This window comes from Anomaloglossus baeobatrachus, chromosome 5, assembly GCF_048569485.1.
Source record: "Anomaloglossus baeobatrachus isolate aAnoBae1 chromosome 5, aAnoBae1.hap1, whole genome shotgun sequence".
NCBI classification, from domain to species: Eukaryota; Metazoa; Chordata; class Amphibia; order Anura; family Aromobatidae; genus Anomaloglossus; species Anomaloglossus baeobatrachus.
In genome coordinates this window covers 109,456,882-109,475,678 of record NC_134357.1, presented here as the reverse complement: position 1 = coordinate 109,475,678, position 18,797 = coordinate 109,456,882, and the positions used below count along the sequence as shown (strand labels likewise).

Here is an 18,797-nt window from a genome sequence, read left to right as displayed (position 1 = left end):
GCAATCTTAATTTATGGTCCATGACAGTCAGGCACAGACATTTATAGCAAGTTGTTTTAAATCTCATCTACATGTGCCATTTTTTGCCTATACATACAACAGTGCCCATAAGCCTTCATGCTTGAACCTATAGCCCGATAAACTACTATGAAGCTGTAGGTTTGTGTTAAGACACCCACGATCAGCCTGAGCATTGCCATCCGTACGAGGACCGTGAAATAAATATGGCCTAAACCGGTGTGTTCTTGGAAATTCTGCCGTAGATTAGAGTAGGATGGTTCATGGTGAGGGGAGGACCCGGTATTGTTTTTTAGGGCGCACAGATCTGCTGACAGGTTCCCTTTAAAGTCACATTTGCATCCCAGAGTTATAAAGAACAGTTGGAAAAAATGATATGTCGGCGTCATCAGGAAGATTAATTACCCCTCCTGCTGGTCAGGAAGAATTATGCTCTGGCTCATACAATGGGTTTCCATGAGGAGCGCAGCCTGATCTGTGATGGTCATGTGGCTCAATAGGACAAAAAACTTTAATAATTGCCACCATGTAAAAAATAATCGTGACGAGTGACATTCCCTTTCAGAGGATTTTGATCTTTGTCCTAATTCAAGCAGATCTAATTATGTCCCCAAGAGCAGAAACTGAAAATCCTCCATAGTAAGGCTCTATACGATGCCTTTTCCTTTGGTCTATACATTGTAACATAGGGTATATAGTTGGGTGACTGAAAGCGGTTGTCCATCATTCATTTTTATTACATTTTTATTTCCCCCAAATCTTCAGCTGCAGAAAATTAGAAAACACACTATACTTACCCTCCCGGGGTCCAGCTATGTCTGTCTGTCTCTGTCCTGCTCTTTGTTGACAGGCTGTAGTGCTGACATGACTACTGTGCACATTACCACTGCAGCCAATCACTGGGATTAGTGGTGATGCCAATGTAGATGGCACAAGCCGCTTTGCTCAGTGATTGGCTGCAGCGGTAACATGCACTACAGTTGCGAAGTCACCACTCTCAAACAAAACTGAAGCAGCAGGAAAAAAGCGGAGCTGAACCCGGGAGAGTAAGTAAAGCGGAGTTTGCCATTTTATACTCCTTAGCAACACCTATTAGAGTATGGATAACTCCAACATAGATACAGTGAGTTTAAAATGATTTTTTATTGAAAAATACTAAAAACATTTAAATTATTTTTTGAAAATATTATGCAGTGGTGCTTCAACATCGGAGGGACAATATAACAGTCTATAATTTAGCATAAATAGTAATATACTGTAAATACACAAGCACAAGTTATTAAACAAAAAACTATAAATAATTATCTGCTAAAAATGCATATGGTCAATGTTGAACCTATATTATACATATAGCAATAAATAATTAAATAAAAAATGTATTTTCTATTGATCTGGCAATTCAATAGCAATCCATCCACGTGCAATATAAATGTACACAGTCTTAAAGTATACTGATTACTAAAATAGACTTGCAATCCAGATCAGTGTAGTAATGTGGAATTCATGATAAAGGTTCCTAAGAACAAAGTGCGCACTGAACATAAGGTGCTCTTGTGCTTGTTCAGTTATTTTACCTGCTATAGTGTGGCTATATCGTCCCTCCACCCCGACGTATGTTTCAATAAGCTGTTGGTGTTGTTACAACAGGTGTTGTTAAATATTCTATGTATAGTGAGCTACCTAGTCAGACAGATTGTTGATAATCATCTTATACCACCGTTGCATATTTCAAAATTAAAAATTAATCCCAGATAACCCCTTTAATACATATGTTTAGAGTTTTCAAAAGGGATAAACATAGTCCCACCACATTATTAGTTTGGTTCATTCTATCAAGTGGTCAGTTTTATGTTGGGGTGCTGACCCTGTGAATGGGTAAGCATGCTACAACTAAGAGATAGTAATCCCCTGTGTTCTGTGGAAAAGCCAGCGGAGTTGGTGCTCCCCTCTAAACTGTGCAGTTGGACTAATCCTGCACAAAAAGCATAGAAAGCTGAGAAAGAGCGGGAGAAGAGCTTCGAGTAGGAAGAGGAGAAGTTAGAAACTGTACGAGAATAGCTGTTGAGAGCCAGATACGGTGCCAGGCTGCGAGAGAGTCTGGAAGCTGGATCATGACAGAGCCAGGTACCCACCAAGCCAGTACCGGATTGGGAAGCTCCTGACGTCAGCAATCCCGAAGATGAGAGTCAACACCATCCGGAGGAGTCAAGCAACCCCAGGCACGTGGAAGAGGAGATGTTCCCCCTGCCCTGGAAGGAGAGTGCGCATCGACGTGCCACCCAAGCATCAAAGTATCGAGCTCCCAGGAGCGGACCTGGCCTTCCACAGCGGTACCGTGAGTCCATTATCGCTGAGCACACTTGATAAAGGTTTAGAGTAAACAGAGCGGAGTAGCCAAGAGGCCCGGATAGCAGAGGCCAGTTATTTTAGTGTAGTTGTAAACTAATTTGTAAGTTTTTGGCTGTTCCAATATTTGTAATATCTGGGGCTAGACAGTGTTGGTGCGGCCCAGCTAGAACCTGCAGCGTTGTTATCCTTACTTTCTATATCCTATGATTTATCATTAACTTATAGACATATATTATTCCTATTAATAAAGCCGTTCTCTTGTTTCTGCAACCTTGTCTTGTGTACCGTAATTGAACTGTCTGGCGGTGGTTCCTTTTGCCTCCGCTACATTTACATAAAACCATATTCAGCATCTAGGCATTGTGGGGAAACTACTGAGGAGGAAGGAGCTGTAATTTTCTCCGGTATCACTCACGTGGCATGAATGTTGGCTTTAAAGGAGTATTTCTGTAAATTTAGGAAATTGCTTTTAGCCAATTAGAATGTGGCTTTCATTAAAGCTTAGCGGTTTCTCGTCCCACAGGGACCCAAAAAAACTCACTGTTTTTGATATTTCAGAGCAAAAGAACTGCCATATTTCCTAGATTGTTACTCTACTAGACAGGTATTTTAGGGGAAATGCTATTTATGAGCATCACTAATATTTTATGCAAAATGGCTGAAATGTAGCTTCTTTTGTTCGGGGGTGGATGTGCTGAGCGTGCAGATGATACAAGCTGAGGTCCATCCCCTTTGAGATGTGTATTCTGTCCTTTCGCCTTCGGGATACGGGCTCTCCTCCCATGATCTGATGGTGCTCGGTAGATGACTCTATATGTTTAATTATATGTTTTTTTCTTCAAACTGGTCTTATCTAACGCTCAAATTCAGAGCATGTAAGACAGAAACATTGAAACTTCAAGCTGCACTGTCAATGAAAAGGTCATCATTTTCGTAATCTAAAGATCTAAATAGCATTTTTTCCTTTGGAATATTATACTGGCACAAATTATAAAGTAATTCATTATTGGAATATAAAAAAAATAAAAAAAAAAAGATGAAAAAAGTAAAATCCAGATATTTTTCCATAACATAATTAAAAAATAATCATAATGGCACAAACACAAACGTTTGCAACACACGTTTTAATAAACCAGAATATAACAGACAAATTTAGTATCGCCCTAATCATAAAGAGCCTACGATACATTGATTACATGGATGGCAATTTCTTTTTTTCACTAACTTATCCTATAATAAATAGTAATATAAAAGTAAAGCTTTACATAGTTTGCATTTAGATGGATAATAAAAAAAAGACCTAAAAAGTACAACCCGTCTTGCAAAAAAAAAAAAAACCACAAGATCCCGTTTAGTAAAGTTTTCGTAAGAATAAAAAAAAAAGTTCTGGCTGCTTTGAAAATTCTTCTCGTTGTGGGAACAAGTGGATCAACAAAATTTCCTTGAGGATATGCATATATTAAGGGTGCGTGCGTGTATGTGCTACGTATATATTTGTGCAATGTGTGTATGTATTAACATGTGCAACATTTTGTATAAGCAGATGGGGCATGACGGGGCCAGACAAACCTCTCTCAAGGGGCCCTTCACTGTATTTTCTCCTATACCAACATACCCTCTATGTACTGTCCCTTGAGCTAGAATCAGTCTGGCTATTCCCACTATATCATGTGTGTATGACAATACGGTCATACTCTGACACCATGTGGCCAGTTTTATAATACATTGTATTACCTTTTTGCATCATTTTGACATACTGTATATCCTCAGAAATGGTTTCAATAACTACAAAATGGAACTGCATGTAAAATCTATTCAGCCACACAAACCTCCCTCTAAGCTGAGAAACATACCGGCATCACTCTGCCTAGATTGTCCTACTCAATATCTTGCCCTCCTGTATGAGGGATACACGTGGCTACCACACCCTCTCAATGGCTAGCCTTACTGTAGCCCTAGTTGGCCTTTATTCGACTCTCCTTCATTTTTCGCCCTGCCTTTCGGTATTGATTCACCAGTGGAATACTGTAAAGGAGTAACATGGACAGCTGTAATTATATATTAGCTTCTAGTAATACGGCATATATAGAGCTGATATTATATTAATCATAGTGCCATATTTTAATTCCCAGCCAAACTGGTGAACGTAAACAATGATTTGGATTTTTAAAAACAGAGCTACAAAAACCAGTCAAGAGAAGTCTTCCCAGGCATGTATTATCTGTTCCTCTCGAAAACTGCGCTGAAAAGTGATTAGTACTTGTCAAACGATCAACAATAAAACTGTGTGTCACTGTATCTCACAAATAAACAGCTGCACTCTGAGGCGCTAAGGTATATAGTCATTAAATATAGGAACCGGGACATGCATTACTGCTAAGGAAATAAATGTCAAAATTGAGACACTTTATGTATAAAAAGACCAGTTTTGTGAGAGCCCAGCAGCCAGCATCAAGTCATCTCTCATATACTGGGTCCCTACATAATGATACCTCTAGATGGGCTGAATAGCCTAAAATGTAATGGGCGAACAGGAACCTGTGACTGGGAAATTAAAAATTGCATTAAGATGATGGTAAGGAGTGCTCAGTCAGAAGGTAGGACTCCAATTTTGGATTATGGGGCTATGCCCTCCGATTCAGCACTCCTTCCCATCAGCTTAAGGCGATTTTTACTTTCCTAGTAGCAGGTTCCTGCCAGTACATAAAACTGTAGTCTGTTTAGCCCAGGCAGAGGCATTATTAGGTAGGGACCCAGCATGCGAGATGCATCTTGACACTGGCTGCTGGCCTCACATGAAATTGGCCTTTTTTGTACGCTAAGTTTTTACATTTATTTCCTTAGCAGTAATGCTCAAGTTCCTATATTCAGTGTCTGTATATATTAGCATCTCAGAGTGAAGCTGTTTGTTAGTTTATGTAATGTTCAGCATGCACCTGTTCACACTTGTCTGTTAGGACGTGTCATTAGTTTCCTTATTTTATAATAAGAGGTTAAGGGGAAAAAAACGGATACAAATTTTCAATCTCTATCTAAACACTTTGCCTACACAGCGACTTTAGCCATGACCAAGGCTGTGCGGCCAAAGATCGCTGTATGCCGCTGCTATATGGCAACATTGCGACCTGCAAAGTCCAGTGACAAGCAGATCACAAAATAATTCAACTGGTTTCAACTTTTTGCCACTTACGGCTTGTGGTAGTATTTGGGTCACAATGCGATCCCATTTACTAAGCTGGGGTTTATCAGCTGTGATTTCTGCCTTTGGATCCATAGCTAGTCGTAACGTAGGCTTCAAATTAAAAAAAGTGATTGTCTTCAAGAGAGAACCTTACAATCATTACACCCAATCCAACATCATTTTTCTTTGCTATTGGCTAATCTGCACAGAAATACTAAGATTTTCCTTGATTTATTCCAATAATTCATTGCAAGTTTTCATAAAATGTTGGTATTTGTGTGGAATTGTGGATGAATTTTGCCCTTTCCCACCCAACCCCCCACCCCCCCAAAAAAAACTAACTATTTTTTCTTGCATCAAAATTAAAGCTCTCCCATTAGATGTTCTCAACCAACAGAGAAAATAGTAAGAACGGACTAATACTGACCTGTGAGTGTTGCCATAGAATTGCCAGGTTTGATAGTCTTCCATGAGATCAATATGATCCAACGTGGAGTTATAGAAGTCGGTGTAAGGAATTAATGGCGGGTTACAAAGCATATTCGCAGCATCTGCAGGGGGATTCAGTAAAGGGTTGGGGGAAAAAAATAAATGAAAGAAAGACAAGATGATAGTATTGAATAGCAATATACAATTACATAGCTTTAGTTGACATTCTCTCAATCTCTGAAGATTTCACAGATCGGGCTAGAACATGGGAATATTCCCTTTAGCATATTTCACTGTGATGTCTTTTAGGACATATTTACGTTTTTTAGGGTATTAATCTGGTTAAATGCCACATGGTTATCTAGACCTACAAACTGAAAACCTATGATGTTCAAAGGCAAAGTCTCCAGACTGTTTTGGTCTTCGGACACCCCTGGGGGGGGGGGGGGAAATACCCCTACCAATAACTTTTCAAAAATAAAACAAAGTGTCACACTGTGCTCCCTAAATATACACTCTAACCCCTATAAAAACAAACAAAAAAAACACCCCACAACCCTCACATAGAACACTACTGGGATCTTGCCGGCTCTCCTGTTGACTGCCGCTGGGGGAAGAGGGGTACAATATCATTAAGGCACCAGGCATCGCCACTAGGGATGATGGAATACTTCGATTATTCGGCTTTGCGAATATTTTCCGAATACCTCGCCGCTATTCGACTATTCGCGAATATTCAATGCGCAAAGTAAGTCTATGGGAAACCCAAATAACAACTATTCGGAACTATTCGAGCTTCCCATAGACTTACATTGCGCATCGAATAGTTGAATAGCTGCGAGGTATTCGGAAAATATTCGCGAAGCCAAATAATCGAAGTATTCGATCATCCCTAATCGCCACTCCTTTATTTGATTGTATCCACATTTTAAAATCATGGAGCCAATTTATTAATTAGCTGTGCTCCAGGTGCCATTTTTAACCAAAATGTCACCGCAACCCCTGGAAGGGCTTCAACGGCACCCCAGTCGGGAAACACTGTTCTAAATAGACAGGTTTTATTTTTGTGGAAGCTAAATAGTGCACCTGGATTTCTTTCTGCTGCTTTTGAACTGAGTTTTGTTTGCCCCATTCAAAAGTAAATTAGTCTTGGTGTTTGTTGCGGATCACAGCAGAGAATAGATATCAAAGCCCAACGTGTGAACGAACCCTTTATTTGGCTGTAATGCCCGCAGCACCAGAGTTCTGTGCTACATATCCAAATCAGAGTATGAACATTATAAAAAAATAAACTAAGTCTACATAAACACTTTTGTTCATTATTGTTATATTCCATGTGGGTATGATGGATTTTTGTGGTAAAGAAGGACTGTGATCACTAGATTTCAATATGTACTATTCTTTGTTACCACAGTAGATAATTTGCAGTCAAAAATGTCTCCAGTATTTCCCGGAGAGTGTGCTTTTATAGGGTAATCAGAAGTGATCACCATCAATCAAATAACATAATATTAGAAAAACATAATGTGCAGAAAAAAGTTTTTGTAGTCCTGTTTGTTTCACAAAATAGTGGCTCTTGGGGGTTTTATTGTTTATTTACTTGACAAATAGGCCCATGGTGGTCTTTAAAATAAACAAAGATATCGGGTACCATTCCCCAGCAGCGTTGTCCATGTTCCCCGCTCCGTCTCCTCACTTCCTACTTTCTTTTCCAGCAGGAGATAGCAGGTTCCCGCTTCAGCCAATTATTGGAGATAGCATTTTAATATGAAGGAGGAAGCTGGCGGGGCACACGGAGGACATGGTAGGTGAAGATCTGTATTTTTTTTTGCTTGTTTTTATTATTTTATTTCAAGACTTCCATGGACCAATTTAAAAAATAAAATAAAATAGTGGACAACTCAACCAATCTAGTTTTGTGACCATGTCTGACCGTGCAGGAACATTCAACAGCTCCATGGCAGGGGAATAGCAAAAGAGTAAACCGTGTTTTTTCCAAAAAATAAGCCCTCCCCCAAAAATAAGCCCTAGCAGGGATTTTCAGCATTTTCGGAGCAAGGCTTAAATATAAGCCCTACCCCGAAAATAAGCCATAGTCCCGGATCAATAATGAAGTGTCCGTGCAGCTGAAAAAGGTTACAAATACTGTAGTACACTTCATTATAGACAGCGGCACCTGGCAATTACACTCACCCGATGCTGAGCAGCAGGGCCTGCAGTGATCACACAACCGCACACATCAGCTCACACACACACACACACACACACACACACACAAAATCAGATCTCACTCACACACAAACATCGAATCCCACACACAGTCAGATTGCACACATAAACATCGGATCACACGCAAACATCAAATCACACACACACACACAGGATCACATACACACTCACCTCATCCAGCGACACCGATCTCTTCTCGCCGGCAGAATCCTGAGAGGCAGTGCAGTGGAGCGCAACGAACGTGACCTGCGGCGGGACACGTGACTTGCTCTCATCATTCCCTGCAGCCGTAAGTGCTGGATGTGATGTGTGCGGTTGGCTGTGTGTGTGTGTGTGCCTGCGATCCGCTGTGCGTGCCTGCAATCCGCTGTGCGTGCCTGCAATCCGCTGTGCGTGCCTGCAATCCGCTGTGCGTGCCTGCAATCCGCTGTGCGTGCCTGCAATCCGCTGTGCGTGCCTGCAATCCGCTGTGCGTGCCTGCAATCCGCTGTGCGTGCCTGCAATCCGCTGTGCGTGCCTGCAATCCGCTGTGCGTGCCTGCAATCCGCTGTGCGTATCTGCAATCCGCTGTGCGTATCTGCAATCCGCTGTGTGTATCTGCAATCCGCTGTGTGTGATTTGATGTGTGTGTGATTTGCTGTGTGTGTCTGCGATAGGGCCGTGTGTGTCAGTGTGTCAGCCAGCAGCAGGGGAGAACGGCGTGCAGCAACCAGCGGAGATCCCAGGAGGACCTGGCAACCATGCAAACGTCCGGGTCTGGTGAGTATGAGTCTCCTGGGAAGTGGGGGGGTCTGCTTTTTTGGGGGGTAAACTTACCCCCAACCGTGTTTCTCCAAGAACAAGACCTCCTCCAAAAATAAGCCCTAGTGATTTTTTGGGGGGCAAAAAAAAATATAAGACAGTGTCTTATTTTTGGAAAGAAGGGAATTTTGTTTACTTACCGTAAATTCCTTTTCTTCTAGCTCCTATTGGGAGACCCAGACAATTGGGTGTATAGCTTCTGCCTCCGGAGGCCACACAAAGTATTACACTTTAAAAAGTGTAACCCCTCCCCTCTGCCTATACACCCTCCCGTGCATAACGGGCTCATCAGTTTTGGTGCCAAAGCAGGAAGGAGGAAACTTATAAATTGGTCTAAGGTAAATTCAATCCGAAGGATGTTCGGAGAACTGAAACAATGAACCAAAAGAACAATTCAACATGAACAACATGTGTACACAAAGAACAACAGCCCGAAGGGAACAGGGGCGGGTGCTGGGTCTCCCAATAGGAGCTAGAAGAAAAGGAATTTACGGTAAGTAAACAAAATTCCCTTCTTCTTTGTCGCTCCATTGGGAGACCCAGACAATTGGGATTTCCAAAAGCAATCCCTGGGTGGGTAAAAGAATACCTCGATAAAAAGAGCCGAAAACGGCCCCCTCTTATAGGTGGGCAACTGCCGCCTGAAGGAGTCGCCTACCTAGGCTGGCATCTGCCGAAGCAGAGGCATGTACCTGATAGTTTTTCGTGAAAGTGTGCAGACTCGACCAGGTAGCCGCCTGACACACCTGCTGAGCCGTAGCCTGGTGTCGCAATGCCCAGGAAGCATCTACGGCTCTGGTAGAATGGGCTTACAGCCCTGCAGGAATTGGAAGCCCACAAGAACGGTAGGCTTCAAGAATCGGTTCCTTGATCCACCGAGCCAAGGTTGACTTGAAAACCTGAAATCCCTTACTCTGGCCCGCGACAAAGGACAAAGAGCGCATCCGACCGGCGCCGGGGCGCCGTGCGAGAAATGTAGAGCCGGAGTGCTCTCACCAGATCTAATAAATGCAAATCCTTTTCACATTGGTGAACTGGATGAGGGCCCAAGGGTAAGAAGATATCCTGCTTGAGATGAAACGGGGATACCTTAGGGAGAAAGTCCGGGACCGGACGCAGAACCCCTTATCCTGGTGAAACACCAGGAAGGGGGCTCTGCATGATAGCGCTGCTAGCTCAGACACTCTCCTGAGTGATGTGACTGCCACTAGGAAGGCCACCTTCTGCGAAGGGCGAGATAGAGAGACCTCCCGCATCGGCTCGAAAGATGGCTTCTGAAGAGTCGTCAGCACCCTGTTAAGATCCCAGGGTGCGAACGGACGCTCGTAATATGGGACTATGTGGTCAACCCCCCTGCAGGAACGTGCGGACCTGCGGAAGCCTGGCTAGACGCTTTTGAAAAAAAACACTGAAAGCGCCGATACTTGTCCCTTGAGAGGGCCGAGACAAGCCCTTGTCCATTCCGGATTGAAGTGAAAGAAAGAAGGAAAAGTGGACAAGGCAAACGGCCAGGGAGTAAAACCCTGATCAGAGCACCAGGATAAGAAGATCCTCCAAGTCCTGGGCTAAATCTCGGCGGACGTTGGTTTCCTTGGCTGTCTCATGGTGGCGATGACATCTTGAGATAACCCTGATGACGCTAGGGGCCAGGGCTCAATGGCCACACCATCAGGATGAGGGCCGCAGTATTCAGATGGAAAAAAGGCCCTTGAGACAGCAAGTCTGGTCGGTCTGGGAGTGCCCACGGTTGACCCACCGTGAGGTGCCACAGATCCGGGTACCACGATCTCCTCGGCTAGTCTGGAGCGACGAGGATGGTGCGGCGGCAGTCTGACCTGATCTTGCGTAACCCTCTGGGCAGTAGAGCCAGAGGAGGAAATACATAAGTCGAAACTGCGACCAGTCCTGAACTAACGTGTCTGCCGCCAGAGCTCTGTGATCCTTGGACCGAGCCATGAATGCCGGGACTTTGTTGTTGTGCCGAGACGCCATTAGATCGACGTCCGGTGTTCCCCAGCGGCAACAGATCTCTAGAAACACGTCCGGGTGAAGAGACCATTCCCCTGCTTCCATGCCCTGGCGACTGAGAAATCTGCTTCTCAGTTTTCTACGCCCGGGATGTGAACTGCGGAGATGGTGGAGGCTGTGGCTTCCGCCCACAGCAGAGTCCGCCGAACTTCTCGGAAGGCTTGACGACTGCGTGTGCCGCCCTGGTGGTTGATGTACGCAACCGCCGTGGCGTTGTCCGACTGAATTCGGATCTGCCTGCCTTCCAGCCACCGCTGGAACGCCTTTAGGGCTAGAGACACTGCCCTTATCTCCAGAACATTGATCTGAAGGGAGGACTCTGTCGGAGTCCAGGTTCCCTGAGTCCTGTGCCGGAGGAAGACCGCTCCCCACCCTGACAGACTCGCGTCCGTCGTGACCACAGCCCCGGCTGGGGCCGGAAAGATTTGCAAGGGAAATAGAGGCGTTCTTGTTTTGGGACGTCGACCTCCTGTCCCATTTGCGGTGTCCGATAGAAGCGGACGCAGACGAATCTGCGCAAGGGAACTGCCTCCATTGCTGCCACCATCTTCCTTAGGAAGTGTATGAGGCGCCTTAAGGGGTGTGACTGGGTCCGAAGGAGAGAGTGCACCCCTGTCTGTAGTGAGCGCTGTTTATGCAGCGGAAGCTTCACTATCGCTGAGAGAGTATGAAACTCCATCCCGAGGCATGAGAGTGTAGGACCGGCACCATTGTTGCCATGACTTTGGTGAAGACTCGACCTGATGGCGAAACGCAGGAAGCGTTGATGCTCTGGTGCAATCGGCACATGGAGATAAGCATCCCTGATGTCGATTGATGCTAGGAAGTCTCCTTGGGCCATCGAGGCGATGACAAAGCGGAGAGATTCCATCCGGAACCGTCAGGTTCTCTGTCTGTTGAGCAGTGTGAAGTCCAGAACGGGGCGGAGTGATCCGTCCTATCTTGGTACCACGAACAAGCTGGAGTAAAAACCGCGACTACGTTCTTGAAGGGGAACGGGGATCGCAACTCCTCCTGCCGTCAGAGTGTTCACCGCCAGAAAACGTGCATCGGCTCGCTCGGGGGGCGGAGATGCTCTGAAGAAACGAGTCGGAGGACGAGAACTGAGCTCTATCCTGTAACCGTAAGACAGAATGTCTCATCCATCGGTCTTGGACATGTGGGGACCGCTCCCCTGACCTGGACCGCCATGCAGAAGAGGTTCTCTGGCTCTTCTGTGGCCCGTTGGACGATGAGGATTGGGACCTAGCTGAGGGTGCTGAGGTCTCTTTGGTTTGGGCTGGGTAAGCACGAGTCCTTTCCCTTGGACTGCTCAATCGTTTCATCCAATTGTTCGCCAAACAATCGGTCGCCAGAAAAAAGCAAACCGGACAAGAGCTTCTTGGAAGCAGAATCTGCCTTCCATTCGCGTAGCCACATGGCCCTGCGGACTGCCACCGGAGTGGCGGATGCTACCGCTGTACGGCTAGCCGAGTCCAGGACAGCATGCACGGCGGAGGATGAAAATACCGACGCCTGAGACGTCAAAAACGCCAATTGCGGAGCAGAGTATGACCGCATTAATCTCAGACCGAGCAGCTGAGATAGCCTGGAGTGCCCACACTGCTGCAAAGGCTGGGGCAACGGACGCGCCTATGGCTTCATAGATGGATCTCATTAGGAGCTCTGCCTGTCCGTGGCATTCTTGAGCGTTGAACCGTCAGCCACTGCTACTACTGATCTAGCCGCCAGTCAAGAGACTGGAGGGGCACCTTGGGACACTGAGCCCAACCCTTAACAACGTCAGAGGGAAAGGGACAACGTGTGTTATAAGGCGTTTAGTAAAAACGCTTGTCCGGGAAAGCCCTGTGCTTCTGGACAGCATCTCTGAAGCCTTGAGAGCCACGTCCGGACAGGGTCCTGGGTTGCGACCTCCGCCTCATCCTCTATAGAGTCCTCAAGCTGAGACCCTTGATGAAGTCGGGGAAGATTCTAAGCAAGGCCTCTTAGCCGGTCTGGGACTGCGGTTCGTGCCGGAGTCCACCACGTAATAACTAGAGGCCACCCCAGGAGCACGCTTCGTCGCAGACCGAGAGAGGCCTGGGGGCGATCCCGCAGTGCCCGGGGCCTGTGTAAGGGGCCGGTCTGGACTGCAAGCTCCTAGTATCTTAGCAGACCATTTGTCCATAGCCTGAGCCATGGATAGTGAAAATGACTCAGAGTTTCTCAGCAAAAGCTGCAACTCTGTCCCTGCCGCCTGGACAGGGGACGCCGGCGGAGCTCAACCAGTGCCCCCGGCTCCGGCTGAGCGAGTGCCACATGGCCCGAGCAATGCTCACAGTGATCACTGAGGGATACATATGTACAGCCGAACTGTGAAAATGCATACAAACATTATATATCTATATATACAGTTCAGCACTCTAGGGGGCCCAGCACCGAGAAGAAGCCCCCTGGCGTACCGACCGCTCAAGCAGTGTGTGCTGCTTAAAAACATGGCTGTCGGCGTTTACAGTGGAGGGGGGAGCCGTGGGCGTAACCCCAAAAGTGCGGGAATCTGGTGCCCCGAGTGAAACGTGAGGGGGGCGGAGGACAGCCGAGTGTGCTCCAGCCCTCACTGTCGGCCTCAGACTGACCGTCCCGCCCTTCCCCCCGACTGGCAGGGCCGGGGGCGGGAGTTTAAGGCGCTAGGCCGCAAAAGCCGGGGGCTAGAGTTAAAAACCGCGGCCGGCAAGCAGGCGCGGTCGGCGCGGTAGTCTGTACTAACCCCGCAGGCGCTGCCAAGTCTGAGGCCAAGGTGCTCCATGCACGGTCCCCAAGGGGACACTGAGTACCTTGCGGGGATCAGTGTCATAGAGTGATTAGTGAGGGGGGCGGAGGACAGCCAAGTGTGCTCCGGCCCTCACTGTCGGCGTCAGCCCGACCGTCCCGCCCTTCCCCCTGACTGGCAGGTCCGGGGGCGGGAGTTTAAGGCACTAGGCCGCAAAAGCCGGGGGCTAAAGTTAAACACCGCGGCCGGCAGGCAGGCGCGGTCGGCGCGGTAGTCCCGTACCAACCCCGCAGTCGCTGCCAAATCTGAGGCCAAGGTGCTCCATGCACCGTCCCCAAGGGGACACTGAGTACCTGTGCGGGGATCTGTGCCGTAGAGTGCTTAGTGAGGGGAGCGGAGGACAGCCAAGTGTGCTCCAGCTCTCACTGTCGGCGTTAGACCGACCGTCCCGCCCTTCCCCCTGACTGGCAGGGCCGGGGGCGGGAGTGTAAGGCACTAGGCCGCAAAAGCCGGGGACTAAAGTTAAAACCGCGGCCGGCAAGCAGGCGCGGTCGGCGCGGTAGTCCCGGCGTCATACCAATCACCGCAGTCGCTGCAGCGTCTGAGGTCAAGGTGCTCTATGCACCGTCCCCAAGGGGACACAGAGTACCTGTAGATGCAGGGCCCTGTCCCTGATGATACTCCGTCTCCTGTCCGGCAGAATCCCACAGGGGCTGCGGAGGGAGGCCGGTCCCAGTGTCTGGATGACCGGATAGGATCCCACTTCCCCAGAGCCCCTAAGGGATGGGGAAGGAAAACGGCATGTGGCTCCGGCCTGTGTACCCGCAATGGGTACCTCAACCTTAACAACACCGCCGACTTAGTGGGGTGAGAAGGGAGCATGCCGGGGGCCCTGTTAGGGCCCTCTTTTCTTAAATCCGATATAATCAGCAGCTGCTGCTGACTAAAATGTGGAGCATTGTGTGAGTGTCAGCCTCCTTCAACACAAAGCATAAAAACTGATGAGCCCGTGATGCACGGGAGGGTGTATAGCAGAGGGGAGGGGTTACACTTTTTAAAGTGTAATACTTTGTGTGGCCTCCGGAGGCAGAAGCTATACACCCAATTGTCTGGGTCTCCCAATGGAGCGACAAAGAAAACACAGTACATATAGGACAGCAAGGGATCGCAGATGCTGCTTTCTGTGATGTAAAGCATTAGCCTGCGTGTTTATAAATGTTTTATTTCAGAGAAAGAATCCCGTGCTGTCCTGTCTGTATACTCTTTTGTTTCCTCCTCTGCCAGGAGCTGTGGTATGATCAGACCATGCCCCTTTACGGTCAGACACAGCCGTTACACGGTATATTACACAATATTTTACCCAACGACAGAACAGATTAGCTAGGAAACGTACTTAGTAACGCTAACACTTTGGTTGCAGAAGGAATCCACCAAGTACATTTTGCAAGCGGTGGAAATTCTTCAGGCTTGGCAGGAAAGAGGCGCAAAGAGATAAACTGGAGCAGTCGGTCAACTAGTTGTTTAAATCGCTTCTGTGACATCCTGAATAATAGAAATCATGATGAAGACAAAATGGAAAATGCCACTTCATATTCAATAAATAACACAATAGTTATACGGTGTGCACAAACCATATATACATTAACTAGAATACATCAGTGTGAGATGTCATCCCACATTCCTGTATGTGGGGTGCGGACTGGATTTTGGTGTAGTATCCACAGCCAATCTAATGTGTACACAGATTGTCAGAAGAAAAAGAGAATAATCTCTATTAGTGGAAAGAAAACTGTAATATCTCTTTAATAAAGTAAATTATAATTAACTAGAACCTCGCTTACTCATTCGTCATGAAGAAATTAAAATCTGTACAGAACGGTCATGGTCTATCATATGACAATGAAGAGTTGAAAGGTAGAAAATACCAATTTCATGGCCATGAATGGCTGACTTGTGTCAACACTCTACACGGTTTGGTAATGTATACAAAGTTACATCTGACTTTTTGCAGATCAGAACAAGTCTTACTTTTTGAACCAGTGAACTAATAAATTGTGGTCGGCATCGGACAAGGTGGCGATTTGTCTGAGTAGATGAGCGTAGATGACATAAGTAGATGTACTGCTGAACTGTGGATTCTAAAAGAAGGAAAACATGGTCATATATCACGAGATTTTGGTTTTAACGTTTGGACAGTCTCATATCGAAGCTCTTGGAGGTATTACCTGTGTCAGGATAAAGTAGGCTCTAAGGTCATCTTTAGTTCTTGGTCTGAGGAAATAATGGAAAACCAAAAATTAACTAAAAGATTTTAAAAGTAGGCTACAAAAGCTTCATACTAAAAATGAAAGCCTCAAATTAAATAGTCAAAGCAATTAGATTGTGATGTGGACCAAAAAACATCTAACCAGTCTGTCTGCCGATCAGCTGGTCAAAGTGACTCGGACTTAAACAAAAACCTGGTTTCTTTGCCCTTCACTAGGTTTATATCTGTCATAGGAAGCTCAGTGGTCCTGGGTTCAAATCCCACAAAAGGACAACATCTCCAAGGAGTATGTTTTCCCCATGTTTATGTGTGTTTCTACTGGATGCTCAGATTTTTTCCCACATTCCAAAGTCATACTGGGAGTTTAGACTGTGAGCCCAAATGGCGGAGAGATGAGACCATGGCAAAAAATATTAGGCTAATGCAACAAAACCATGTCTCTCATGGTTTTCCATGGATAGTCATGGAAGAATAAGTTGTCAGATCTAGGGCTGATGGGAAAAGGCATTTTATTCCCTTTATTGCGAGAGTCCATAATTCATGATTAAGAGAGAGTCGAAACGCGTAGGTCTGCACCTACAGTTACATTTTCTGCAATGCCTTTGTGATTCATTCCACATTTCCACCATCTTTGTATTTTTCATACTAAATAAATGCTACGTTTTACCATATTGGACTTTGAAGTCAATCTGCGGGATTAAAACCCTTCTTTCTATTTCATTAAATAATAGTACCATTTATACACCAAAGTAGTTTTACTGGATGTACATCAAGAGAACTCACCCTTTCCATTCCCTTAACAGACTGTTAATTATTCCTTTCAGTACTGTTTTCTGGATATCTTGAGTCTGAAAAATAACCACACCAATGATGATTTATTAACATATGGAACAATCCTCACCCCCTCTCCAATGACTGTTCCTTCTCATTAGGCTGAGGCCACACGGAGAGTAGTGCGAGTCCGAGTGTCATGCAACTGAGGTCCGATCGTGTGATCAAACCACAGTTGTAGAGGGGAGGGCCAACACTGCGGAGGAGAGGAAGGGATTCATCTCCCTATCCCCTCTGTTGCCGGCTGATGCGAGAATCGCACTGCACTTGTGGTGCACCGGTGTAATGCGAGTGAAGTACGATGTTTCTCTCGACCTATAGACTTGTATAGGTGCGAGTGAAACAGGATCGCATTGCACCCACAGCATGCTACAACTGTTTTCTCAGTCCGATTAGGGGTGAGAAAACAATCGCTTATGGGAGCGGCCCCATAGAGTAATATTGGTCTGAGTGGAATGCAATTTTTTATCGCAATCCACTAGCTCCGTATTACTCACCGTGTGTGCTGACCCCAAGTCCAACACTATTTTGTAGGCAAATATTACTCATGGGCTGAATGACATCCCTTCCCCATGGAAGGGTAATGGTATAATGTACACCAACGAGACAAGAGTTGACTGAATATAATTAAAATTGGTCTTCCACTGCTATACTGAATCATAACCTGAGCCCCCTGTAGTGGTAGTTAACTACCCCAGTGATAATATGTACTGTACAGTAGAAGTTGGATTTCTGATACTTACAGTAGTTAATAAGGCATCATAGACAATGTTCAAAAACTTTGTATTGATTCTGGAATCTTCAACAGTGTTAAGAGAAGCGTTCACATCTCTCTGCAAACAAATCACAACAATATTCAGCGGTACGGACATGTTATAGTGCTACAATCACACTGTGTGCCTGTTATTGTACAATATTACAACATACATAGGCAACAAACTAGGTTCCCTATGGGTGCAGTTATACATCCATTTGAAGCTCGGTGTGCGGCCTGATTTATTTATTTATTTTTAAAAAATAAATAAAAAAAAAAAAAAAAAAAAAAAAAATTGGACAGCACACAGACTCCCCCACTGAGCACGTCTGATTCTGATCCTTTATACTGGAGCGGAATAAGACATGTTCTGAGATTCACTGGTCTAATTCCCAGATCCTACATTTTCATAGAAGTGTCCCAATGCTGTCTGATAAAAAGTCTGGACAGCTGTCGGAGAGTTCACACTGATGTATGAATGCACCTTTAGGAATCTTTATTCCCGGAGTTGCTTCCAATTATAAGCCAGAAAGCTGTGTCAGATCTGGTGTATAACCGAGACCAATGCTAGTGATGATACCCAGATCCACAATGGGCTCTGTCAGGGTTACGTTGTGATGTCTATTGTTTTGCAGTACTATATTTCTGTCAAACCTAGTTTAATTGCTGACAGACCCTACAACGCAAGTCTCCGACACATTAGGTCTGTATTTTCACAAAGAGTATACGTATATGAAAAAGATTAAGTAATAACTAAGAAATATGGTTGTGCGTATTGGAGAAAAAAAACAACAGCTACAGCCATGGTGGAGGCACGGCACATGGCATTATAAGTCCCTGTTTGACCTCTCAACACTTTTTAGTGTTTGTTTTCCCCTGTAATCTTCATTCTCAATAATTTAGATAATGGATCCTTTATCCAAAGTAAACTGTTCACTCTACCACAAAATCTGAGGGCTGATGATTCTGCTGAAATCTGCAACAATGCTTGTACGGAGGGGCTGTTTTCCCTTTTTATCTTGACTGCCCATTGAAAAGTGTACAACCCACCAATAAAACCTACTACTATGCCATGGAGAAGATTTACAATGTTAAATAATACTTTGCTTTCATTTTCATAGCTAGTCCTTTCCTAACATGCAGCATATCCCGAGACCCTCCC

General features: G+C 45.6%; 1 protein-coding gene across 1 annotated transcript in view; it reads right to left on the bottom strand.

Annotated features, from left to right (window-relative positions):
• HECTD2 (HECT domain E3 ubiquitin protein ligase 2) overlaps nt 1–18,797 on the bottom strand; it is a 156,857-nt gene that overhangs the window by 44,867 nt on the left and 93,193 nt on the right. The window contains exons 5-10 of the mRNA XM_075348757.1: nt 17,625–17,714; nt 16,834–16,898; nt 16,010–16,055; nt 15,813–15,922; nt 15,178–15,326; nt 5,976–6,099 (exon numbers count right to left, since the gene is read on the bottom strand). Coding sequence (XP_075204872.1) covers nt 5,976–6,099; nt 15,178–15,326; nt 15,813–15,922; nt 16,010–16,055; nt 16,834–16,898; nt 17,625–17,714 — 584 coding nt within the window. The remainder of the gene's footprint in view (nt 1–5,975; nt 6,100–15,177; nt 15,327–15,812; nt 15,923–16,009; nt 16,056–16,833; nt 16,899–17,624; nt 17,715–18,797) is intronic.